The sequence below is a fragment of the Athene noctua genome, chromosome 7 (assembly GCF_965140245.1).
Source record: "Athene noctua chromosome 7, bAthNoc1.hap1.1, whole genome shotgun sequence".
Classification (NCBI taxonomy): Eukaryota; Metazoa; Chordata; class Aves; order Strigiformes; family Strigidae; genus Athene; species Athene noctua.
This window is the reverse complement of record NC_134043.1, coordinates 26,088,179-26,115,507: the sequence shown is the minus strand read 5'-3', so window position 1 is coordinate 26,115,507 and position 27,329 is coordinate 26,088,179. Positions and strand designations below refer to the sequence as shown.

Here is a 27,329-nt window from a genome sequence, read left to right as displayed (position 1 = left end):
CTATTTGAAATGACTATCCCTTGTTTCAGAAGAATGCTTAATTAAAAACAAAACCAAAAAAACATAAACCCCTGCACTCAAAAATAAATAAAATGTCGTTTAAGTGTATATTTATATACACATTGTATAGACGTAGATATAGTTATACATCTATGATGCTGTTGTTCAGGTCACTATTTCTTACCTTGATTAAGCAATTACTTAAAACAATAACATAATTAAATCTTCGATCCTAATATTATACTTTTATTCCACTACAAAGTTCAAAACCCATTGGCCAAGGGGTGAAACAGGCTTGTGTAGTTGTTGCCCATTGTGAGAAAATGATCTTTCCATTAGGAAGCTTTAAACCACATAAAAATTGCTTCAGACAGAGATCAGGTATCTGATCATTTTTCTTAAAATTGCCATTTTTCAAGCTTTCACGATTAACAGACTATGTTGGTGGTAACTCTTGTAGTATTTTGTCCAGTCACACTATAGAAAACAGGGATTTAGTACTGAAATGAATAGACTCACTTAAAAAATTTGGGTACATATTCAATGCTGTTTTCTTCCATGTACCGCCTCCGGCCTCTCTGCAGTTCCTCTATTCTTTGTTTCTCAGATGATGCCGCTTCTACATTTCCTTCCTCCAGAAGCCTGTGTGAATAAGAGCAGGTCCTATAGCAATCATACAGTGTCTACAACAAGGGATTTTCTAGCATCACAACAGAAAAGCAGAAGCCAAGCCTGTTGTCTGTGTTGTACCCACTTTCAGATCTAGCCATAACCCTATAAAATAAGAATAACTGAGATGTGACTCTCCAGTTATATGTACCTGACCCTTAGCCTAAGGCATACACTTTCTTTACTAACCAGCATATCAGAAACATTGAAGTTCTATGAACTGAGAATTAGGAGGCATTAATGTTGCTTCCATTCATAGCAGGAGGGCATGAAATTTCAGAGCCTTTCCAGGCTGTTATGAGGAATCCTACCTCTGCCCAAAGACTACACTATAACTCTGCTATACAGACAAGATGCTTTCTACTTTCCCTCAACTTGACAAAGCAGGAAGTTGACGTAATACTGAATACCTTCTCTGCTAGCAAAATCCTCCAAAGCTTAGTTCAGACTGTAGTGAAGACACAGACAAAATTCAACATTCAGCCAAACCCAGCCTTAAAACCACCAAATGTCAAGTGTATAAATAAGCATTCTTGCCTTTGATCTGGCCTGAATCGAGCATCTGTTGTAGGAAGAAGATCTTTCAATAAAGGATCTAATTCATTGAGCTCAATAGCAAACCTTGTGAAGCCATAATAACGTTCGTAATTGGTTGGCATGGAGCCTGTATGAATATGTATGAGAAAGAAAAATAGCTTTTTAAACTATTACTCTAAATATGCAAGAGATTCATTTATTTATTAAATTATAACAGAAAAAAAAAATTATTTTTACCCTTACATCCAATTAAAAAGCACCAAAAGCTATTCTCTAGGTGAAACAACATTAACTAAAATTAATTTCAACTGCTTATCCTGCAGAGTTGTAATTACATGCTAATAGATTCAAAACTTTTATGATCTTCCTTCCTTTTTAAATAAAAATTACTGTTTTCAAGATTTTCAAGTTAAACATAGTTTTCTGCTCCCAGAAAGTGGGCTTATCAAATGTCTGTACAACAGCTAATCTTAACTTATCTTCAGTTAATTTTGGAACATAATGCTCACTTGCACTGATTCAGCACTGTACAACACCTTCAGCACTAACAGCAGTCAGGGTAGACATTGCAGAGACTAGGGTGCAAAGTAGGGTTCAAAATACTATCAGTACAGAGTAGGGTTCAAAATACAATAATGACAGTATGACAGTTCATGGATAATCACTTTGTGTGTGTGAAATACTACGGGTGCAAAGGTTAACTAATTTAACCTCAGTGCCTTTAAGCAAGCAGTAAGGAAGCTGAAATCAACTCCTGAAATCACAGGAGCTCAGCATCTCTGAAGACCAATCCTTTAGGTTAATAGAGCATTAAGACAACAAACTCGATAAACTGGCACATCCTATTTGCTGATTCCAAATAAGCCACCCTGCTCACTGTGAGAAAGCAAGGCAGGCCCAGACATCCTTTTTTTTTTTTTCTCTTAATTTTATTCTTATGTTGACCCCAAGACCCCAGAACATTTGCCCAGAAGTCAAACAGAGATGTAGAAGACTATGCCTTGTAAGAATATTTCCATTTACCATTATTATAAACTCATGTAAATTCTTGTTTATTTGTCTAGCCAGAAATTTAATTTCTCCAGTAGTATTTTACGTATTTAAAATGATGGCTAAAACAGCTTTACACACTTCAGGGTTACACTATAATACCTGCCAGAGTGCATTGTAAGCTTCTTACCTGGCCTCCATATACATTTGGCTGAAGGTGCAACCCCACAATAAAGGCCTTCATGCCACTTTCCAAAAAGGCGATGAACTACCTTCCCTTCTTGATCTATCACAACACCCTGGACCTCATTTACATTTGAATTCCAGTAGTTCACCTGAAAGTTTAACAACAAATTACTAATTCACACTGGTTTTCACATTACCCATTGTACCAATACAGATAATGCATGAATTAATATGGGGCACTGACTGTTCAAATTTTGTATCAAACAGCTCACATGGAACCAAGAATATCAGAATTTGAAGTTCAGAAGATCTGAATATTAATTGATTTAGTATATGAGAAACCCTGAAAAATTTGATATGTGGTTTTGGTATAAGGGTATTTAAATTATCAGCACATCTGGGAACTATATTGTTGTTCATGAACTCAAATTCCACACATTTCAGCACAAAATGACACCTTGAAAGCTGCAAGATCAGAGCCAGTTAACTCTCTTCTTTCTATATGGAGAAATACTGAATCTACCTGTACATGTAAGGGAATCCTTTGATGGGTGCTGCACAATGCTGTTTGCAGCAGGGAAGACGTTCAGACAGTATTCTCACTTGTTGCTTTCTGATTCTCTTCTCTGTTTTGCTTTTCTTAGACACATTTATTTCTTATACCTTCACCTACTGAGCCAGTTTCCCAGTCTTAGACCATCCATCAGAACATGAATTTCAGATTTACATAATGCACCATTCCTAAAACTGCAATGGTATTGATATATTTTGTCGCAATATGAAGACAAACTTATTTTTAGGGAAAATAATTGATAGTAACATAGCTATTCAGTGATCTGGCTTTATATGTGGTCCTTGCCTGAATGTTAAAATACCAAAGCAGCATTATCTAATCTAAAGAGATAAAATACTGACCACCAAATGCTAGCAAAGGCAGAAGTAAAATGACACGAATGTCTACAGCGACTTTGCATTTTCATTGTGGTAATAGAAAAGAGATTTTAACCTTTCATTCTTAACCTAAAACCAGCAATACAGCACACATCTATACAGCAAACAACACACTGATATCAAATGTTCAATGGAATAGTCATGCTACTTGACATAGCACTCTCATTTGACAATTTACATATTTACAATTACTGATAAGAAAAATGTGTAATGTGGATTTCAGGAACACTAAAGAAACAGCTTGATGTATGTTTAAACTATGCAGTTTTATAAATATTTCTATGATATGTCTTAGAATACATATGTTACCTTGACAAATGTGAGTTTACAAATACAAACACTGCTTTTTGTATTTCTGATAGTTATCTCTCCATAGTGTTCTATCCACCTCCTTCCACTAAGAATATTATGTATGCAAGTAGTGACTTTGTTCCAGACATAGTAGTCTCCATACCTAAGAACAAATTAACAAGTAGTTGGTAACATATATAAATCATAATCATTCAGACAAAAAAGTAAAACATAGCTCCATTATCATAAATGCAAGACCATACCTCAAAAACATTTTGAAACAATAGCTTACTTTAATATAGCACTGGTTCTGGGTATGTTATTAACCCTTCATATTGGAGTTCACCTAAGCTCTAGTGCAAAGAACTGAAGAATGGTGCTATGAACTACAAATCAAGATGTGAACCACCAAAACCCTGCACAGCATATTCACTGTCCTCAGAGCATTATGTGTTTTTGCCACAATTCCTTTAGGAGCAGGACAATGACCCAAACATCAGCATAAGGCTGAATTGAGGCTATAAGCAGACAATATAATTAAATTACAAAATCGAACAAAATAAAGATGTAAAGGTGATAACAGAAAGTAAGTAGGAAGCAGGACACCACTGGCACACCATCCAATTCCCTCTGTTACAACTACTCAGAGAGAGCATCTCTATTGTCAAACAAGGAAATAAAATGAGGGAATTACACTGCAAAGCACACTCTTTCAGAGCTGAGGGGCAAGTGTGAAGACAGGAAACAAAGATGCTTCTGAGTGCTTTTACTTCAATTTCATGAGACGGATAAAGAGGTGAAGTGGACAGATAACATACTGTTAGAGGCAGAAAGAAAGGCTGGCTGTAATTTACAGGAGCAGGAATAGCTGACAGTCCTATATTGCAGCCTTCTTCTAAACAGTTGACCACTACTGTATGTGTAAAACTTGAGTTCTCTCTCTTAAATCATTTCTATCCCCATCTGCCTATTGCTTTCTAGAAAGTTTGCATATTTTTCCTCCAAAAACCCAAAAGGATCTTCAGGCTCAGAAATGCTTCAGTATCCCCACCTGTACACTAAGGAGAGATGTGAGCTAGGCACTAACTCTCACCATTACAATTCATCTGATATCTGCATATACTTCCCCCAATCCATTCACAAAGCAGCACAGATTAGATTGCAGCAAAGACTGAAAACAAAAGAAAATAGGACAGTAGCTTACTTTGGAAGAGTCACATTCAAGGTCCCAACTGGCAGAATTTCCATTGATTTCCCCCAGAATTTGTTTTTCCATCTGATATCTGAATATAATAGTGAAAGATTTAAAAAACTGAAAAGACCAAAATCTTCCCCTTGCAGTGATCTGCATGGCACATGAGATGACCTGTGCTAGACCATCTGGTTTAAAACAAGACAGTATGAGGTTGCCATGAAAATATAAAAATAAATAAATAAAATACTAGAAAATAACATTAGGTCAGAAAAGCTAAAGATAAGTTTGATTTTTTTCTAGGGGTCATGCTTGTGCTCTTGTAAAATCTCCCATGAAAACGTTCGATACAAATTAAATGCTTATGTCAGTAGATACAAGGAAAGAAAGAGCTGCTTGTTCAACTGTGTAAAAAGAACTGCTTGTGTTTGTAAGAAATCATTTTCTTGGTAAGAAGGCAGAAAAGGCAGAAAAGTATAAACAGACTGCAAATGACAGGGGAAGTTGTAACGTGTCTGCTCACTCTTAAAATGAGAATTTGGAGTGAAATCAGAGCATCAGTTTGTAACATGTTACTACAAAAATAACAAGTATAGAAATTTTGAGTAAGTTCCAAATGCAAAGCTCATCTTGTACAGATAGTTTTTACTTATTAATAAAAAAGGAGTTTATACTTTTGAATTAAAAACTTATACCTTGCCAAAACACAAAGTTCTTCGATTCACAGTGACAGGCCGAAATGGGAGGATGGTGGCTAACCTGGAAAACAGTTTGGCTGAGTTAAAACCAATTCACTTTCATTTCTAAGACAATACAATTGCTACCACAGTATGAAAATACTAAATAGCCCACACTATTTATTAGCCTATGTTGCTATGAAAACACATGCAACTTAAGTTTGTACTTAAAACACTATGTACTTAAAACACTTCCTTTTGATAACTATAAAAATATATACCTTATAGCATTCAATAAAGTTCACTCATACTAACAACCTTTCTTTACTACTAAGAAAGCAAACCGTTCTAAGTTGAAAGAAAAAAACATGATTACATTGTAAAAGAAAGAATCCAAAATCTAAACCTAAACAGGAGTGCCTATCTAGAAACAACCTTTACCTGCTCTGAGAAAAATCGAAATCCCTTGTCTTCTCTAATACATTCATAAGTTTCACCAAGCACTGGGTTAAATGGCTTGCTTCCTGCTCTAAAGTATGTAGAGGCATAGCCTGACGCTGCAAAAGCAGCTATAAGAACCTGTGAAAATACAGACAAGAACGTAAGTGAGAATAGGCAGCAATTATTGCGTAATGTCATCACTATGCAGTATCACACAACTCACCCCCAGAGTAAAATCTGGATTTTTAAGGTGCTTGTTAAAAGTTTGGCTTGTACCCCCAGTATTGCATTACAGAATCACAGAATCACATAATTGTCTAGGTTGGAAAAGACCTTGAGGATCATCCAGTCCAACCATCAACCCAACATTAACAGTTCCCAACTATACCATATCCCTCAGCACTATGTCAACCCTATTAAACACCTCCAGGGACGGGGACTCCACCACCTCCCTGGGCAGACCATTCCAACACCCAACAACCCCTTCTGTAAAGAAATGCTTCCTAATATTTAGTCTAAACCTTCCCCGGTGCAACTTGACAGATATCTGTAGCAAAGAAGGGGATTGAGTCCACACTTCCAAGGAAGCTTTTGGTTGCACCATGGCTTTTCCTGAACTCTCCTGATTCCTTCAATACTCATCCTCCAAGATTTTCTACAAAGGAGGCAGAATCCTGCAGGCAAACAGCCTGTTTTGCTCAGTACAGCCCTGCCCAGTCAGTCCTTACAGGATTTCCCTTTTGTCAGGGACGTAAGGAATCTTGTAGGAAAACAGCATGTGATAAGTAATTCACCTCCCTACCATGAGACAAGTCCAACACCTTCAGTGGCAAGGAAAAAATACCAGTGTTTAGGACCCCTCACTCTCCTGCAGGCCATGTGAACATGGCTTGTCATGGACCTGAGCACGTGACAGCCACAGACAACTTCTCTTCTCCCAACTATCCACAGTACTGCCAACCCATACCAGGGAACAGTAGATATGTTCAGCAACAACACTATCAACTTTCCCCTAACAGCCTTTCCCTGTTTCTTCCGAGGAAAAGGAGACGTGACAGATCAAAACACCCTGATAGCTGAACATAACATGCCAGTTAAAAAAACAAGACATACTTACAGGGGAGCTGAGTTCAGGCTGCCCAGGCAAACTTTGTTTTGGTGTTTTGGAACTTCTCTATTAGAAATTGCCTAGGATGACATCTTATTGACATCTACACTGATCATAAGCCAGCCACAGACTTGATTAGCTCTTGGAGACTGCTGGACTTGATCACTTAAAACCAGGAAAGGATGCTGAAGGGTTAGAAACTGCCAATGCCTACATATACAGTCCTAGATAGTGAGATCAGTCTTCATATCAATAAGTCACAACTGCATCACTTAGTTTGAAGTCAAGAAAAGTCCCTCAGCCTTGTTCAGATCAAACCTATCACCTGTAATTGTTCACAGCAGTCATCTGACCCAGCAGGGAGGTGTGTACTCTGTGAATAGGAACAGCAAGAGAGGACCCTGCACAGACCTCCTCTCATCATCTCCCTTTTTGATAGAGACATAAGAAGTACTATACTAAATTTATTACCATGCGTTCATAAGGATCATCTGTCTCAGCAGCCTTGTCCAAGAGTTCACTGTATTCCAGCTCTTCACAAAGATGTTGTAAGGTATTCAGAGGTTCATTTAGCTCAACTGGCATAGATACTTTGGAAAGATCTTTGCCAATGTTATTTCTCAAAATATTCCACAGATTGATGTTACTGGTGTCAGGGCTGGGAGCTGGGAGACAAGTTCTCCGTCCATTCCTGAATGCACCTCCTGTTAGCTCACCATTAAGAACTGGGAAGGGAAAAAACTATTATCGTAAGAAAGCACCAGATTAATGAAATCAGATTTATCCATTGAACCAAATCACCACCAGAACAAAGAAGCCCAACTTCACTGATTTCAGCTGAGTTGGTCTTGTACAGACATGCAGTAAATCTGGTATGTGAACATAATCAACATAATTTTCCAAAGTTTAAAACATAGCAGTATACTTTGCCGGGAAATGTTGTCTGCAACACTGGTGTTGTCCTCGGATATATTATCACTCACATCACTGATATAAGATTCATCATCAGAAGCCTATAACAAATAAAATATCAATTAAGTCAAATTCATATAAAATATACTGACAAATTGGACAACAATAATTGATTGAAACAAATATTCAAAGAAATAATCTCTATCCAATTAGAGCATTTAACTAAATCAATTGGATATTTCAATGAATCTATACTTTCAGTGCACTATAAGTGTCAAAACAAATGCTATGCTCTCCTTATGTTTCTGAAATCCTTATTATGAAGCCAAATACAGACATCAAATTTGCAAAAGGGTGACTTCAAATGAGATCAGAGATAAACAAAAAATTGACAACGTAATGTGCTGGGAATGGGAGGTGAGAAGAGATAGTCAGATTTGTGCTCTTTATACAGAGCCAAACAATAAAACGCACCTTGTGTTTCAGCAAAAAAGTTATATAAGCATCAACCTAAAATTAGTGTTAAGACAATTTTTAATTATTTTTTTTAACAGATTCTTTCTTCAGAAATACTACTTTCAAAATATTTGACAGTATTTACTGATGACGGTATTTATTATAAGGCCTATACCATTTGGGGGTGATTTTGTAAAGTTTCCATTTCCTTTATACCATACAGACACACCAATTTTCCATGCTGATACAGACAATCCAGACTACTGAGACAACATGTACTTTACACCTGTCAGAAACAATAAGATAAAGAACCATTCCATTCTTCAGATGAACAACTCTAGCCATGGCTGTGCCAGCTTGTGGCACATGAGCAATTCTTGTCAAAGAGAAAGTGCCACACTTATTTCCTCTTACAGAAGAGTTGTGGTAGACCACAGCACTACTGTGACTTTATAAAAAGGTATTTTTGAAAGTAAATAGATTTTTAAAATTGAACAATTTATTCATGATAGCACAGTAAAGCTGTGGACAGAAACATGATCCAGGAGCCTGAACTGTATCTGACTGCTTCAGCTTTGAGCTTGATCAAGCCAATTTTTCAGGCTTTTGTCTACTTCTCTAACTACAGAGAATAACTTTATATGTATACTAGAAGACTTTTTCTAAAAATAATATTTTGAAATATAAATTAGTTGACTGCATAGTCAGACATAACTGCTCCTGTCTATGCCATCCTTATCTGAAACTGCCAAAGTCTAGCAAGGACATGTACTGAATATAAGCTACTGATACAAACAACTTCCAACTCTGTTTTACACTTCAGAGAACTTCTGCACCCCATCACAAGGAAGTCTTGAGTTAGTTTATCTATACCTTACACATTTTGATACCTTTTTATTTTTAAAAAAAATCATTCACTAGTGGTAGCAATAACTATATCTGTCCAACAGCAAAGCTGCAGCATGCCTGCATAGCCTACCTCGTTTTCTGAGGAGCTGGCAGATAGAAGAACTTCCTGTGCATCAAAGAACTCTGAAACAGATTCAGACATAGAGAGCCTGCTCTCATTAGAAACTTGCTGAGACAGTGGCAAACTGACATGAATTTGTTCACCCATCTGTAAATAAAGCACAGAAAAATAAAAGTATTATTTCCAATATAAAAGAAATATTCATAGCAGGGATAAATCACCTGAATAATGTTTCTGTGCACAGAAAGACAGCATTTTAGTAGGGCTTTCTGTGTACCTAACAGATGAGGCTGACAATTACAACATAAAGTGCATTTTGAGCAGTGAGATACAAGTCTTCATTTGAGGCCTACTCAGCATCAACTTGTACGTTTTAGCAGTGTGAATAATCACAAATGTAGTTTTGTATTCAGAGGAATGATTTTGTGGACAATAACTGGATTTTGTCAGACAAGTTCAACCATGAAATTCAGATGAAAAGACACCTGGTCATAACAAATTACATGACTGGGAGCCAACTTTGATACAACCAAAACTCAAATATAAAGCTTTATAAGGTCAGAGAGTTAAAAGTTACTTTCAAAATAAGTGTGCTAGTAAACCAGTTTAGTAACACATGTTTGAAGCATTTGAATATTCAGGAGGATGGCTATAATATAAACTTATGTACTTTTATTCCATGTTTGTACACCAAATCTCATTTGAATTATGCCATTAACATTGACTCAATACTGCTAAAGGGAATGAACTCTCTATGTTTTATTAAGATAAAGATAATTTAACAGCAAAGGCAAGGGTTCAAAATTGTGTTATGTGTCTATCAGTAGGGAGGCAAGCTAATTTAAATAGTGGAACATATCCTCCTCTTCCTGCTATTGTTGGGAAGATCACCAGGTTTCAACATGTTACCCTAAAGACTATTGCTTTAAGAAGGTGTGGCAGGGGCAGCCGCCCAATGGAAGCAGAGCTTCTTGGCTGCTGCAGTGTAGCAGCTCCTGGCTGCCCTTGCTCTCGGGGCCTCATGGTAATTGGTGCCTTTGGCCAAAGGGAGCCGCTACTGACTCCAGGTCAGATTCGCCCTGGGTATAAATGGAGTCCCCTGGGGGAGCCATTTGGAGCTTGTTCCCCTGAGCAGCAGCTGCAGTTGAGGACTCTCTCCCTGGGTCCGGACATCACCCAAGGAAACTCCTCGAGGGGCCTTGGGTTGGGACGCTGCCCTGAGCAGGTCCTCGAGGGTGAGAGCCCTCACTTGTCAGGAGCGTGATAGAGCAGTTTGGGTTGTCGTTAAACCCTAAGGAGTTGTGCTTTGACCTGCATTCTGGGTTGTTGTTAAACCCTAGCAAGCTGTTCTGTTCTCCTCTCACAGACATTTGAACCTGTAATTTGCGGAGGGCTAGTTAATTGTGTAGACAATAAATTTTTAATTTTTGGTGGTTCGTTATTTATTTGAGAGCCTCCATAACAGAAGGGGAGAAAAAAAATTAGGATACTCTCCCTGTACCATTCCACCAAAGGAGCTGCTGCTGTGTAGGGAAACTGGCTTCTGGCTTAATCCTTTAATTTATACAGTATGTTGCTTCTGGGATAACACAGATGAAACTATTGAAGCCCTTCTAAACACAGTTAACTCTTCATATTGCAATTCCATCCCTATTAATCTACAGAAGTCCTGCAAATGGTTTTATTGACATCTTAATCCTGTAGAATTATTCTATATAGTTGCCTCATAATGAACTAACAAAAAAAAAAAATCATAAACAAGCCAAGAGGTCAAAAACCATTCCTTTTTAACTGGGGCTTATAAATTTGTAGATGCTTTATGAAGTTTGATGAATTATAATGGAAACAAACTCATTGCACTGGTATTTTTACAGGAAGTGATTAAGATTTTAAGGTTTTGTATAAACTAGAGGGACTTGGAAAAACACACAACCCTACTTGAAAAAGATGCTCACAGAGGCATTATCTACACACTGCAAGATTATATTTATAAAAGCAATCAACAGAAGTGAATGAGAGACCTGGGAACCTCTCAAACTCCTTCAGTCAGACATATTTGTACCAAGATAGAAATGTACATATGAAAAAGAAACAGCTAACCAACAAAAAATAAAAAATAGAAGAGATGGTCATTGCTCAGAACTTCACTGCAGATTGCTGTGCTGTGGCACCACTTCACCTCTATTTTCTGTTGCTAGTCTTCAACGTGCTGGACTCTTGGAAAAATTGTCTGGACATTTTTAAAAGCAAATAAACAAAGTAATTGGAAACATATATTCACCTTCCTTTCTTGTTGGAAGAAATAATTAGGAGACAAGTGTATGTTAATTGAAATGACATATGCATAGAAAAAAACTAGTGGGAATGACAAATGAAAAATATTTTGGTAAAATGTAAGCAGACTGGCTGTCAAAATGACCACATTAATTGTAACATAATACAGCTGGCAAAGTCAGATTTGTCCTTCTCATGAGGGAAGTTGACATTAATACAAATGTTCAATAATCTGTTGAAGGAGAGCAAAATAAGAAAGACAAGAAGTTGCAAACATGGTATTAGAATAGTGCTTGGTTCATAGACTGAACCTTTTGATTTCAGCATTGCCACTCAGGATATTAAATATCAGGCCCTTTAAGCACTTGCAGGATCAGGCCATTAAATTCTAAACTGTTTTGCTGACTTGACGAGAAACTAAGATACAGAATTGGTTAGCTACCAAATACATTCAAATACAGTAAAACCTCACTAATTCCCACAGTCAACAATTAATATTCCAAAACTGGAGTCCTTCCCTGTTTCTCTGCAGAGACCAAAGCAAGCTCTTTCATGAGATCTAACATATGCAAATTAAAAGACAGAAGTTTTATTTTATGTAGGGAAAATATAATCCGACTTTTGCTATAAACAAACACTTGTCAATCTGAAAAATTCTATAATTTGCTAGATGTGTTTCAGCTATTAGTGAGAATTAGCAAGGTTTGATTGTACTCTAAATCCATTAAAGGCCGAAGTCTTACCTCATCAGGACTAGGGATAATATTTACACTGACAACCTGATCACAAATAACAGATTCTGAATGTATTCTGTTCAAGCGACTCCTTAGTTCAGCATTCTGGTTGAGAGCCTTAAAATAAAAATTGCACATTTCATTTAAAATTAAAAAATAAGTGTTAAACAGAAAAGAAAAAAAAAAAAAAGAAAAGAAGTAGCTTCTTCCCAGCAATTTCCTAAGAAATCATAAAACATCCTTTCTTCAGTTTTTAGAGAGATATGTATTTTGAGATCCTCTCTAACATCATCTAATCTTTTGGTTGGTTTGCCTTCAGTGATCTTCAGGAGGCAGAGGAGACAGATATTCTCCCACAGTGTAACAGTGGCATTCTACTTTAATTCTTCAGATAGCTTTTTGGCAGGTATACTAGTGGGTTATGTACATTATGGAAATGGGGAGTGAATGCAGCAAGAAAGAATGAAACTGCAGAACAACAAGTGGGAACTACCTGCAAAATGCCCAAAGAGGCAATTCTTGGTTTACAGCTATACAGCCCTATCTGAACCAAGGTTATCAGCACTTAAGGAAATTGCTTCCTTTCCAGCAAAACCAACATAAATGCTAGTATCATTGGGTGTTAGTCCATCCAGATCAATTTGATATATTTGCATGTGTGTACTCATTTCAAACTACTGATCCATTGGAGTGTCACAAATACCAACAGAATTCAACTGTTGTCTGGTATCTGCTGATTTTTCTCCTTTCGAAAAGTCCAACCTAGATAATGAATTTGGGTCCATATATACATACTGTCTGTTATCTGAAAGACTCATGTGCAAGACTCTGAAATCCAGAAAAAGTATAATATGTTACATACCTAGATCATGAACTGACTTAACTTTAATATATCCCCAGCACTGAGGATTATATAAACAGTCAGACATAGTAGAAAATGACTGTTATAATGGAGTGAGAATCTTCTTCTGCCTCCCCCTAGTGCAGAATCAGGAACAGATTGCATGAATGTACTGAAACAAGGTACAGGCAAAGTAAAATAGGCTAGTTTAAACTGTCACTAAACAGTTTAAATTACTCCATTTTACTTTGTACTGAAACTGTCTGGGCATGTTCACGGTTGCCATCTACCAGGAAGGGAAGGTGATGACTAACAGCAGCCTGGCAATAGCTTTGCAAACTGCTCGAACCTGGTCACGAGACTGGTTAAATCCAGCCTTCTGACTAAAGCCAAATTGCCACTTATTACGTCATAGTCTCAGCGGAGAATATGTGACCATGACTTTTAGACTGACACTGGAGGCCAAGAACAAGAACATGATCACCTGTTTCATACAAGTTGCTAATAAATTTCCACAGATCTTAGTTAAACCTGCATCAATAACCAGAAATGGTTACCCTTATCTCTTGTCACTAAACTTTATTACAACACACAGTAATCAATCTGCATAACATGATATGCATCTGTATCTACAGAAACATTGAGCATCAATTTTAACCTCATAGCAAAAACCTCTGACCCAGTTATCAATAACAGTGTATGAAATTATATACACACTTGGGTAAGCTCTGTTTGCCTTTAAAACTCTGCTCACATTTCTTGCAGATATAGTACTCCACACGAATCTGTTCTTCAGAGTAAAAGATTTTATGTTTCCTTGATAATGAATTAAAAAATTTAAGTTATTTTGCAACCTGAGGACTTACTGTCGCTTTATGTCTTCTTCCCCACTCAAGTCAACAACAATTTTTCCTTCGGCTTAAGTGGGAAAGATGCTGGACAGTAACAGGTGTGTATCTGAATATCCAATTTACCCATGATTATACTGTAACCCATGATTCTTTTTGCAATTTAGACATATGGACATATAAAACAAATCTGAAAATATACAGTCAAGGTCTAAAACTTAGTTAGGAAGACAAGAATATCTCCTTGGCTGTGCTGGAAAAATCTCCAGGAAAGATATCTAGCATTTGTATAAAAACATTTCATCCTTTTTCTTTAGTTTGGAAAACCATAACAGATACATGCTTACACAAACAAATCATTATCCTTCACTTCCACATGCATTAAGGTTAGACATATGTCATAACAGAATATATGTCATAGTTCTGGTCAAGAACTTGTTTTTTTCTAGGATCCTTCTACATCAGGAAATAGCCAAAATACAACAGAAATAGCGCATCTGGCAAGTTAGATGTGCTTGAAATCAAATCAAGAACATACCTGAGAGAGGGACTGTCTGAGGTGTGCTATTTGAGCATTGTGGCCTGTAAGATCCTGCTCTGAAACAATCTGCTTCAGCTTCTCCTTCTCTATAGCTATGCTGTTAAAGGCAGACTTCAAAAGAGAATGCACTAAGCAAAAAGAAAAAAAAAAAAAAAAGAAAACAAGTGTTTTCTCAGCTACAGAACTGCACATTGACATCTATTACAATATTTCAGCAATAAAGACAGAGAGTGAGATTTCCATCCCACAATTACAGAAATTTGAAACAAGGATCTGAACTTAAAGTAATCCATGCCAAATTAAGTACAAACACTTACAGCTTGAAGTTGTAATGTGCATACTGTATGTTCACACATACGTCATCTGAGCATATTCTTGGTGTTGAACGTATGGAAAGGTGCATATTTGGAAAGACTGTGTCCAATATGTGTTCTTTTTTGTCTGCTTATTTTTCGTTTCAGAGGAACAAAAAAATCAGTTCTGCTAAGCCTTAATATTGCACTAAAAAGAGGATGACTTGGTCTTTAAACAGGTTTTTCACATTTTTTAAGGTATCAGTCTCAATTTTTTCCTATGTTTGTGAGATAACAGATAGCAAACTGATAAAAAACTTTTTTAAAAATAGTATTTTTCAGTCTGTAGGACCATTCATTTATTTGCAATAAAATAGCACTTCAAAAGTGCATTCTAGTAAAAAGCTCTTCTTCTGTTGTTTCCACTGACACAGAAAGCATTGCACAAAAATTAATTGCATTACATTATATGTAGCAGTGACATTCTGACTCATCTTTGAGGAGAAATAAAGCATTTTATTAAGAAACAAAGTGTTTGTGAATTCAGTCACATATTTACAAGATGCAGAAAGCAGTTCAGAAGACTTCTAAAAAAAGTCTCTTATCAGACAGAGTTTACCTATCTCTATATTCATGACATCCATGGAAAATGTAAAAAGAATAATACATGTCATCTTTATGTAAGCCACCTGACCAGCTAAAAATTCTTATACAGTATCTTCTAATGCAGATAAATGCCCTGGCCATAACTAAGTGAAACCAATAAAGAAACACAACAGAGAAACACAATAAAGGAAAGGCTTGACATTTCCAGTTACCTTTTTGTGCCATCAGGCAGAATTCTTCTTGAAGCTTCATGTACTCAGTAGAGCACTCCAGAGGGTCAGTTACATGGCTTGGGGGAGTCTGAAACTCAATGTCTGCACAAAGGTTGGGATTAGATGAATGCAGTCGAACAGGTGACATTGTAGCACTGAAGGGGACCTACAGCAAGAAACAGTGGAAAAATACTGTATAAGGTGCAGCCAATCTTTGGAGTCTGTTGAAGCAAAATACAAATTCCTTCCAAAAACAAAAAACTTATTTCATAATATGAAGAACAAGGTAAGAGTGAACATGTAACTTTACTCTCCCAAATCTCCACACAGCTGATTCAGTGTAAAATTTCAAAAGAATTCTGCAACAGACAAAAGGCTTAATTACATAGCTAACAGTTAATGACAAAGAGTTTAAATTCTACCATTTACAAAAAATGGACCATTTCTTAATGCTTAAAAGAGGACTGGAAAATTGACCCATGACACATGCTGCTTTATATTTGGACATTTGAGAGTACATGTAGTATGACTCTGTAGTTACAGTACCAACATTTGAAGTATGCAAGTTCCTCCAACAGATCTAGAAATAGGATAGGATATTATCAAATATATCATTGAAGTTTTTGGAAACTACTGGTAAATCTTGAGTTGAAACTCACTGTACTGTCAACCATAAAGAGGGCAAAAGCATACAATCTTTCTATATTCTAACTAAACAAATAACAACCAAAACCTCAAAACTCCACCTGATTTTTATTTAAAGTCATGAACCATAAATAAATGTAAAGAGATACTGTTTAGTAAGATGGAGCAAAGACTTTAGTTTATTATCATTTCCACTTCCCTTTCACCTTCTGTACTTTCATGTATAGTAATAAAAATATTCATGCAAATCTTTATAAGTTAAATACACATGTATCATGTGAACTGAACAGCTACCTACATGCTACATACGCAGTGTATGGCTACCACTGTTATATATGTGATGTGTGTGTGAACATGTTGCATTTTATTTTAATTTTACCATTTATACACATATGTATAAAAATCAGGCCAAGAACTCAGTTTTCAAAATTAAATGCAAAGGAAAGGCATGCAGGACTACATTTTGTTACTTTAATATTGAGCACTATTAAACACGCTGAACACATTAAATCTAATTTAGTTCATTATATTGATCAAACGTATAAAGAATTTCCACACTGCAGCCCAATGTAATTATTGAAATATGAAAAATGGGGCCAAAATATAAAATGTGTCTTCCAAGGCATGATAAAGAGCAGCAGATAACATAAAAAGTCATATTACTAAGATTTTTTATCAACAGATAAGTTCTATATTACCACAAGTATCTGAAATTGGTACCTTGCTATTTGATTAGATTAGGGAATCATTTTATCAATCCCTTCCTGTAAAAATTATCAACATATGGTTTAGGTTTCTGATTCTTCAATGGAAACTTCAAAATACTGTTGGATCTATTCAACACATCACATTCCACACATGAGCATATTCTGCAAAATACCATTTTCCATCTTGTTCCTCCAGATACATATAGCATATAAAATTATGACTCTATGGCACCTAGCCAGTATAAACTTTATTCTCTCACATATTTTGATTTCCAGCTGTATCAACAAAGTAGATATTTTTTATTGGACCTCATTTTAGCCTCATATCAAGAACACTTCATTAACAGAATTTGGAAAATAAATTTCTTCTGTTCATACTAGACATTTACCCCATTATCTTCTTCACAAGGCAAGACTGCCTGTCTCAACAGCCCCACAAAACCAGGTTAATTAATGTGAGTAAATGTAGGTTCATTTCAAGTTTCCTTTACAAAATCTTTTTACTTCTTAAATCGGAAAGCATATTCCCAGAACTTTCTGGCTGGGAGCACTGCAAAAGTTCAATTGCTCCAGGTGGCTCCAGGAGGGCAGAGTAGGTGTACATGACAGCGGTGTGTGCAGGGAACATGTACCCAAACCTCCAGCCCATTCAGAAGGCAGTAAAGAAAGATGATCCCAGCTACAATGCAGGAGCTTGAGTGAGACTCCCCACAGCCCCATGTGCCTGTAGTGATGTACAAGTTGCCCCAGCCACATAAACTGACAGAGCTGCAGGCTGGCTGCCCACACACTGTCAGGGGGTGATGAACCCAGCTGATGAGACCTGATTTAAAAACATCATTTCTGCCTCATACCTCAGCTGGCCAGGCTGAAAAGCAATGTTTCCACGGTGAGGTTTACCGGAAATAAAAATAATTTTAAAGTTTGTCCTAAAAACAACATTTACATGTTCTACAAATACTGTCACATTGCTTGCAAGAAATATACATTCACATGACAGAGACGAGTAGCTGCTTTGCTGACTGCTTTAAATGCAAGAACCAAAAATACTGAACTGTTGACTGACTTGAAATCTTCTCATATGCGTGTTTTTAGAAAAGTTTCCAAGCTACTTCCCACAACAGATTAAAAAGTCCACATTGAACAAACTCTTTCATTCTCTTGCATAGGCAACAGTCCAGGAAACACGCCCAACATACTTCCCTTCCCCTTCTTTCCTTTCACTGCTGTGCTTTCTCTCTATATCCATGGTGACATGATTCTGACTTTATTACCCTTTTTTGTTGTTGTGGGGTTTTTTTTGTTGTTGCTGTTTTAGAGGGTTTGGGTTTTTTGTTTTTTACTATTTAGCTTCTTGAAGCATCACTGCACTTTCCTCCCTACACACACTCTTCTAAGCATGAATGCTTAACATCTTTGTTGGTGACATGGTCAGTGGGATTGAGTGCACCCTCAGCAAATTCACCAAAGACACCGAGCTGTGTGGTGCAGTCACACACTGGAGGGAAGGGATGTGCCATCCAGAGGGACCTGGACAGGCTGGAGAGATGGGACCATGCAAACCTCATGAAGTTCAACAAAGGCCAAGTGCAAGGTCCTGCACATGGGTCGGGGCAATCCCAAGCACAAATACAGGCTGGGCGATGAGTGGATTGAGAGAGGCTCTGCAGAGGAGGATTTGGGGGTATTTGTGGATGGAAAACTGACTATGAGCCAGCAATGTGCGCTCGCAGCCTAGAAAGCCAACCGTGTGCTGGGCTGCATCAAAAGTGTGGGCAGCAGGTCGAGGGAGGGATTCTCCCCCTCTACTCCACTCTCGTGAGATCCCACCTGCAGTTCTGTGTCCAGCTCTGGAGCCCCCAACATCAGAAGGACACGGACCTGCTCGAGTGGGTCCAGAGGAGGCCATGAAGATGATCAGGGGGCTGGAGCATCCCCCCTGTGAGGACAGGCTGAGAGAGTTGGGGGTGTTCAGCCCAGAGAAGAGAAGGGTCTGGGGAGACCTTAGAGCGGCCTTCCAGTACTGAAAGGGGCTACAGGAAAGATGGGGAGGGACTTTGCATCGGGGGTGTAGGGATAGGATGAGGGGTAATGGTTTTGAACTGAAAGAGAATAGATTTAGATGAGATATAAGGAAGAAATTCTTCCCTGTGAGGGTGGTGAGGCCCTGGCACAGGTTGCCCAGAGAAGCTGTGGCTGCCCCCTCCCTGGCAGTGTTCAAGGGCGGGTTGGACGGGGCTTTGGGCAACCTGGGCTAGTGGAAGATGTCCCTGCCCATGGCAGGGGGTTGGAACTCGGTGATCTTTAAGGTCCCTTCCAACATAAACCATTCTATGATTCTGTGACCTCAGATGTACCTTGTCCTGACTTTCTGATTTACAACAGGGGCGTTAATACACACTCATCCATCACCTTCTTCACAATTACATGTTCATGTAGGAACAAACTGTTCCTGGTAGAGTGGGTTGGAAGGAAAACCTCCTTCTGCTGTGCATTTAACTTATGAAATTCTGTATCCCTCAGTCTATACACATAACTTTACTGTCTTGGAGATACAAGCACTTTGCTACATCAGCCAGGAAGAACAGGCCATTGCCACGATCACAGCAACAACTGCAAAGGCATTTTGGTGCCTCTAGTTTTTCTTCCTCCTCCACTTAATCCAGCTCCTCCAAGACCTTCCTCAACAGGTACACACTTCAGCTGCAGGTAACAACTCAGAAATTCCCTGGACTCCTACTGCCTTGCAATCTAAGTCCAGCTGTATTTGCTCCACTTACGCACTCCTTGGCACAGCTCTTGCCAATGCTACTGATGAACCTACTGGTTAGAGCCTCCCACTGACACTGCTCAGGCACATAAACTGAGAAGCAGGTTTCTAGACAGGCAGACTGATGAGGTCAGACTATCAATCAATTACTGAGCACAGCATTCAGCATCAACTATTTACAGGGGATTAAATTTAGATAAGTTAATTTGGGAACTGGAGAAACAGATTTCTCTCGTGCTTTCTAGGAGGGCCTATACAGTAACTGAGTTTTATGGTTCAGGTAGCAGGAGCTCAAAGTATTCAGATTTAAGCAGAAGCTGTGTCTGATCTAGGGGATTTTAGCTATGGGCTGGAGCAGCAGACCCTGGAATACTTTAGCCTGGTGAAGACATTCACTGCTTTGGCTCGGTAACAGGGCATTTACAGCTCACTTCAATCTTTGGCTGCACAGTCTTCTCCATCTAGCTGTTGTACTGATCAGTTGATGAATTAGTACTAACATCTATATTGTGCACTCCTAAGAGTGCTTTCCTGATCAAGCACCAATGATATCCTTTTGATGTTAATTTGATTTCACAAACAGCGCTCACCCCTCCAAATTCCCACCCCTGTGTTGATTTCGTAGCTCCAGATATTGCATCAAAGACTTAGAGAATTAATAAAACTAAAGACAGACACTAGAGGTAGTAATATGACTTTTTGAGATTATGGAATGTAAACAGAAAGCGTCTCCAATGAAAAGGCTAATATTATGCTACTTTAAAAAAAAAAATCGGGAAATTTTAAATTCCATAGTTCTTTGTAACAAATCTCCTTGGTTCTGCTGTCTTGCTATAGACTGTCATGAGAATCTTTTAACAGAATTTGATAATTTCTTTCCATTTTGTGTAGTATATAGCAGAGTATGTCAAAGACATGTTCAAATAGTGCAGGGCCTGAGTCTAACCATCACTTGCACTTGCATAAAGGAGGGACATGTACCATGTAAACAAGCTCAGACCCCATTTATGAAGTCATTCGTGGCAGGCCTGACCACTGTTAAGAAACTCAGCTGAAAGTGGGTAGCATGGACACCTCCAAAAAGTGCAAGAAACATTTTCATAAGCTTATTACACATTCAAGTTACACAGCTTCCCATCTTTAGAGCTATCCCTTGATTTTTAAATCCACTCACTGTTGTAGCCACTGCAGCTGCTAGTCTCTGCCGGCGTCGTGTTGTGCTGAACTGGCCCTTCGGTGCCGGCCCTTCCTGACAGTGAATGTAAGAAGAAAAGGAAGTAGAAAAAGAGAAGGGAAGGGGTGATGGGACACAGGAAGATGAAACGTGATCAGAAAAGGGAGAGGGAGAGTCTTTTAAGTGGATTTCAATTTTGTTAACTCTTATGGCCTACACATTCTGAGGACATATCACATGTTTTCAGTTGTGTATGCCAAAGACATAAAAAAAGCTAGACACTTCACTAAAAATATCTCCAGACGAGTTGGACTGCAGTGCACTCACTAAGACTAGCAAAAAAAAAAAACCAAAAAACTATAAGCATTGCCATTCAGAGTCATAAGGCAATTATGGAATAAGAAAACAAAAAGGATGCTATGGCATGGCAGAAAACACAAAACCCAAACTCCTTCTGGGGGTCAGTTGACCATCTAGAAGATGAATTCTGAAAGAGATCACTTTGCATTACTGGAAGTGCATGAACTGTGGTCACTGAAGATGCATACATCTCAATGGTAAAACTTTTCAGTGTGTATGTTATAGTGAACTTGTTTATGTAAACATTCTTGTGCACCGCTCTACCATTTCCATATCCATCCTTGAGCCTATTTGTTCATTTTCTGACACACCACTTTGAGTTTCAGCTACTTCTCCTCTACATTACTGAAGGCTTGGCTTCCAAATCAATGCAGAAACTCAGATAAAGCCGCGCAAATGAAAAACAAAGTATTCCAACAACTACTTCCTTTTTCTGTATGCCTAACTTGTGGCCTCATCCTGCTAAATTTCACTTTTATTTTACATTTAAGAAAATTCAACATGGTACATACAGTCGAGCAAGTAACTGTCTAATGCAAAGGAGTTCCACACCTATGATCAAGTCCTTCTATTCAATGTCTAATCAAAATTTCATTATTTTGAAGCCATTTTAAGATTTTTAGAAGACTAGAAAAGCCACCTTTCTGCTTTTAGAAAACAATTTTCAATCTCTTCACTTTTTTCTTCCACTATATCTTCACCTATAGCCACCTCAGTATTTTTAAATCTATATATATTTTTACTTTTTCTGAAAGCAGCCTGGGCACTATACAAATAACAATGGTAGAGACTGGATACATGGACACCGTGCTGAAGAACAGGATATTGTAGTTCAATTATTAGCTGAAGTGTCTTGCTCCTGTAACATTCCTGCTGGTAGGGTTACTGCATCTGAGAATGGCCATACCCTCCACCCTTTGGATGATACCAGTGTCAGTGCTACTTACAATGGAAGGGTTGTCTAATGATCACAGTAAGATAAGTCTTGCTTTGTAATATTTTGTAAAATTCTCACATTAAAAAACATGTACATAACCTCTAAAATATAGAGTACAAACTTTGTTAAAGCAGAGAACGCATCATATGCATAATGTAAAGTTCTTTGTGCTCTACAGAAGTATGTCTATCCTGTGAATAAGAGTTTGGAAGAATATTCTTATTTAACTAATAGGGACATATATAAATATATATATGTACAGAGAGAGACATGCACAAATACATATATATATATATGCTAGATTATGAATGCAGGTGTACATTATTAAAATGGGAATACTGAGCTCTGCAGAACCCTCACACACTCCCCTCAACACAATAGAAAGTGAGATCATAATCTGGGCTATGATATAAAGAAATACTTATTTAAGGGAAAAGGTAATAAGCCAGTCTTTGGGTCTGGTTTCATTTCTGAGCTAAAAGTCTCAGTAGAGCAAGCAGACTTTTCAGGTTGCTCCATATTATACAGTTCCCTATTAAAATACTCTCCCTGAAAAAATAAAAATAATAATAATAATACAAAAATAAGTCTTGGAACTTCACAACTCTGAGCTTTTGAGGGAAATTAAATCAACATTAGTTCATTTTATTGCTCTTCTGTAGTATTTTTTTCTTCTTTTGAAGATCTTTAGATTGTCATGAGAATGACAAAATGGTCTTTTACCCAAACAGAAAACAAAACAAAAAACCCTCAGTTTTTGTACAAAAGCATCACTTGTAAAATCAACACAGGTCAACTAACCTGTTGCTGCATGCCATTTTCATAAGACTTTAAACAGACTTTTTAAAAACACATTGAATCTCTTTCATAAAAGCAATCTTTCTTCAGAGAAGCAGTCCATGTATTAATCTTGAGTAAAGGTCTGTAAATTAAGCTGTTAATTCTAAACAATTTAGCAATACTAAATCGCCAAACCTGCAAATGTATACACACATGCTACGGTCAATTTTACATTGGGTAGTAACTGCTGTAGTCACTGGGATTAGCTGTGTGAGCGAAGTTAAATGCATACAGAACTGCTAAACTTAATTGGTAAGTACCTATTTCTAAGAAACAAAGCAAGAAGCTTTTCTTACAAGAAGTAATATGTTTTAAACATATTATACACCTAGCATTCATATTCCAGAATGTGTTAGCAGGAATACAACAAAAGCTCTCTTCTTAACAAAAAACTAGTAACAAGTACAATACAAAATCTGGATGGGAAAATTCTCTCCTTGCATCTTATGCAGCAGATGCTGAGTTCGCAAAAGTTACACCCTCGTTCCTCATTACTCATGAGCAAGACACTTATACATAGAGCGCTCTAATTTTTACACTCCCCAGAAGGATGGCTCTCCACATCATACTATCAGAGGGTCTTTTGATAGTGGTTAATGACTGCTTATTCTAAAATAAATAAGCATAAGTACTTCAAATTAAATTAATAGTGCAACTAGCTTAAAGTTAATTATCCCCTAAAACTAAAGAGATGTATGAAGGCATGAAGAAAGAAAAAGGACAACAGAAGTTTTATTATTACCAAATGTCAAACACTTAATAGCAAAACATGTGTAGGCACCATGAAGAAATGATCACAAATTAGACAAAGTGATTCTCAGTGGTGGATGTCCTGATAAACAGTTTATAAAGAATTGGAGTAGTCTTTAAAAAACAGCCCTTAAAGAATGCAAATGAAACTAGAAAGAATGGCTAACAGAAGAACAAAATGGGACTGTAAGCTTAAAAAGCACCTAGGAATGGGAGAAAAATCCACATTTTAGTGGAATAGAAACACAAGCAGATTAGGAATAACACAATGAGGCAGAGTGAGGCCATCTTCCACGGACCACAGGTTTAGACCACTCACGGAACAGGACAGCCCTTGGAAGAACAAGTAGTGTGTTGAGCCCATCAAACTAGGTAAGATAAGGGAGCAGCCAAAAAGGAGTCTTCATCTTCCATATAATTTAGAATAATTTTATTGTTTCTGTTTCACTGAAAATTAATTTATAAATCAGTCATCAATAACTTAATGCTTTTCAGCATTAAGCTTGTCAGTAGTTAATGCTGTCCCAGGTTAGACAGAGTTCATTATCGACGCAGAAGCAACAGGCCCATATAGAGCGGTGCTACACACACAAATTCTCTCAGGGAAACCTGCAAACTGACTGTATTTGAGAATTTCAGGAGCTGAGGCACAAATCCTGCCAAGTCTCAAACAGCAGTCTGAAAGTCAGGTGCCAAAATGATCGAAGCATGGTCCAGTGTCACTTTGGCAAAGAGCAGGCAACAAACACCTCATAATTCCTCATGACTCACCCTATATCATCATACATTGACTTCTTTCATCATTTTTTAATCATTTTTGGGGAGAGGAATTTCTCTGAGTCCACTGTGGCATGCAAAAAGAACATGCAGTGTTGACTCTGCCTCTTCATAGGCCCTAAGTACTTGCATCCATTTTCCTGATATTTTTATTTGCCTCTGTTATTCAGCAGCAGGGAAACACAGTGATCCTTCAAACACAGGAAATAGGATATGACATCAATCACCAAAATTCCTTTGTTAATAAGCCTTTTTAATCCTAACAGATGCTTCATTGTTCAATCTACTGTGATTTATCTAGTGTAACAGGTAGAAAGAAAAATCACCTACACCAGCAGCAATGAGAAAGCTGATGCAATTTCTACAATTTTTTTTTTTTTCCTTAAGATTATTAATCTTAAATGAGTCACAGAGAGCTCCTTATTGTGCCTCTGAGTCACAGAAAACTCCTTATTGTGCCTCTAGGGGACAAAGGGCTTTCAAAGTTTGCATGAATTTCAAGGAATTTAAATGGATCAAAAGTTGCTGATATTTTTTATTCTGTAGCAGACAGCACAATGGTGATTGTTAGCTCCTGAAGTCAGTTGAATATAGTCTTCATTATCAGTTGCTCAATTCTAAAAAAGATTAGGTTTTGGATTAGGCCTCAAAACACACAACTACTTCTGACAAAACACAGTAAAACACCCTGGATCTAGCAGTAATACAAATGTAGTATGCTTATTTCTGTGATTTTACTTTCCAGCTCTAAGGCAGGATGGGGTAAATTCTTTCTTCAGATAGTTTATTCTTTGGTTTATTCAGTTTGTTTCCATACTAGCCTTTTCCATAAGAGAAGGCATGTGAAAATACTTTTCATTTGTAACATTCCTAGTATAGGTCTCGATAAACACAACTGGTGTATTTAGTATTTCATTCATTTTTTCTGCTTTTAGCTTGATGTCACCTGCTCAACTGTCCCTTCTTGGCAAGTTTGAGATAGAACATCAGTATCCCCACGAGCTGCATGCATATTGCCTTTTTTGAACCTTAACTGACTAGTATTCAGACACACACACACACCCCTTTCCCTAGATGGCAATGTTTTCACATGAATGAAAGCAAAATCAACACTTTTTGCACTGTCTTCTCTAGATTTTAAACAACAAACTGAGATTTAATTTACTTCATCAGGAACATAAGAGACAGTACACCAACTTCCTACTTTCTGCTAATATATCATTTCATGCTTAAAGGTTAATCTAAAAGTACAGTGAAAAGTAAAACATTGTGTATTCAGTACCTGAAGTTGAATTTTTGCATCTTTGCTGACACTTTTTGTTCTCCATCGTCTTGTGACCCGCTTGTCTTTCTTTGAAATATCTACACAGTTAGCCTACATTACACAAATGGTTAAAAGTGACAAAGTACTATTAAGTTGACACAACCAACACAGACAGTACAGCAAGTTAGTAAAGAATTGTAGTGTTAGACATCTACAAATTAGAAAGTAAGGAGAAGAATGCCGCTGCCAGGGCCTGCAACTACAGCAGAGTCTAGCTGTAGCTATCCATACACTTCTATAAACACACGGTATACTTAGCTCATTTAGCAAAACTTCAGGAGTGCACAATATTTAGGACCAGATCTTGAAATCCTCATGGATTTCTGTTCTGGTACTATTCAGAGGGATATAGAGTTCACCTCTTCCCAAAATCAATGGTAAGTCTCGTTACCTCATTGGAACCAGACTTCCCAGTGCACCAACACCACGGAGAGATTTGAGTACTCAGGGGGACTAAGTGAAAAAGGAAAAAAGTATTTAGGATCTGCCGTTGCTTTCTTGTGGTCAAGAGGAAAACTCTCCCTGAACTGGGAAATAGTCCAACCCTTGGCCCCTTTGTACTGTGCCCTCTTTTCTAGAGCATGCAACTTCATCTTTGAGAGTCTTTTGGTCTCCACTCCTTAAAAACTTAAAATGATATCCTACTCAGCACAATAAAAACTTCTTAAATACAATTTCAATATATTTCTACTGTAACAGTTAACCATTTAACTTAAACTTAATCATTTGATTCATCCTATTTAACTCAAATAGTTAATACATCTTAATTATTTGTTTACACATGATTAGGATAAACACATAACATAAACCTTTCATCCAGGGGTTACTAAGATTTCAGAAAATCATTCTGAGTTAACAGACATCTCTATATTTCCCTTAACACAAAGAACAAATATTTCAGTGTGATAATTTACGTTCAAGCATATTTACCTGCATGTCCGTAAAATTTGGTGCTGACTGAGTTCTCTGTAGTATTTCTAAATTTTGAAGAAGTTTACTGAGTTCCACAAGGTTTGACTGACAATGAGCAAGATCTAACAGATGTAAAACAAAAATACATGAGGTGCTTCATTTCGGACTTATTTTTTATTTTTCCCAAGATGTCCATCATTGGCACTTTATTGCATTATAAAAGTCAAATGTCCTCATCTCTTGTAGTAAGGCATCTAAGTAAAAGCTTTATTTTTAGAGATGTTGAGCACTTGTTATTTCTATGGGCATCAGCAACTGCTCTGGACCTCAAAAGTTGATCATATTTTAATAATGATATCCATTAAGATAATACAGATTATTAAGATAAATTTTAAAAGCAACAT

At 37.4% G+C, this 27,329-nt stretch overlaps 1 protein-coding gene across 5 annotated transcripts in view; it reads right to left on the bottom strand.

Moving 5' to 3' along the window:
• Window positions 1–27,329, bottom strand: part of OSBPL6 (oxysterol binding protein like 6) — a 105,423-nt gene that overhangs the window by 4,455 nt on the left and 73,639 nt on the right. Inside the window, exons 9-24 of one of the 5 annotated variants that reach the window (XM_074911571.1) lie at window positions 26,944–27,047; window positions 25,972–26,064; window positions 21,026–21,100; window positions 15,730–15,895; window positions 14,616–14,746; window positions 12,398–12,505; window positions 9,390–9,527; window positions 7,968–8,055; window positions 7,514–7,767; window positions 5,935–6,072; window positions 5,512–5,575; window positions 4,829–4,907; window positions 3,643–3,787; window positions 2,387–2,531; window positions 1,207–1,333; window positions 520–642 (exon numbers count right to left, since the gene is read on the bottom strand). In XM_074911571.1, coding sequence (XP_074767672.1) covers window positions 520–642; window positions 1,207–1,333; window positions 2,387–2,531; window positions 3,643–3,787; window positions 4,829–4,907; window positions 5,512–5,575; window positions 5,935–6,072; window positions 7,514–7,767; window positions 7,968–8,055; window positions 9,390–9,527; window positions 12,398–12,505; window positions 14,616–14,746; window positions 15,730–15,895; window positions 21,026–21,100; window positions 25,972–26,064; window positions 26,944–27,047 — 1,978 coding nt within the window. The remainder of the gene's footprint in view (window positions 1–519; window positions 643–1,206; window positions 1,334–2,386; window positions 2,532–3,642; window positions 3,788–4,828; window positions 4,908–5,511; window positions 5,576–5,934; window positions 6,073–7,513; window positions 7,768–7,967; window positions 8,056–9,389; window positions 9,528–12,397; window positions 12,506–14,615; window positions 14,747–15,729; window positions 15,896–21,025; window positions 21,101–25,971; window positions 26,065–26,943; window positions 27,048–27,329) is intronic. The other 4 variants (XM_074911574.1, XM_074911572.1, XM_074911576.1 and 1 more) reach the window with 4 other exon arrangements.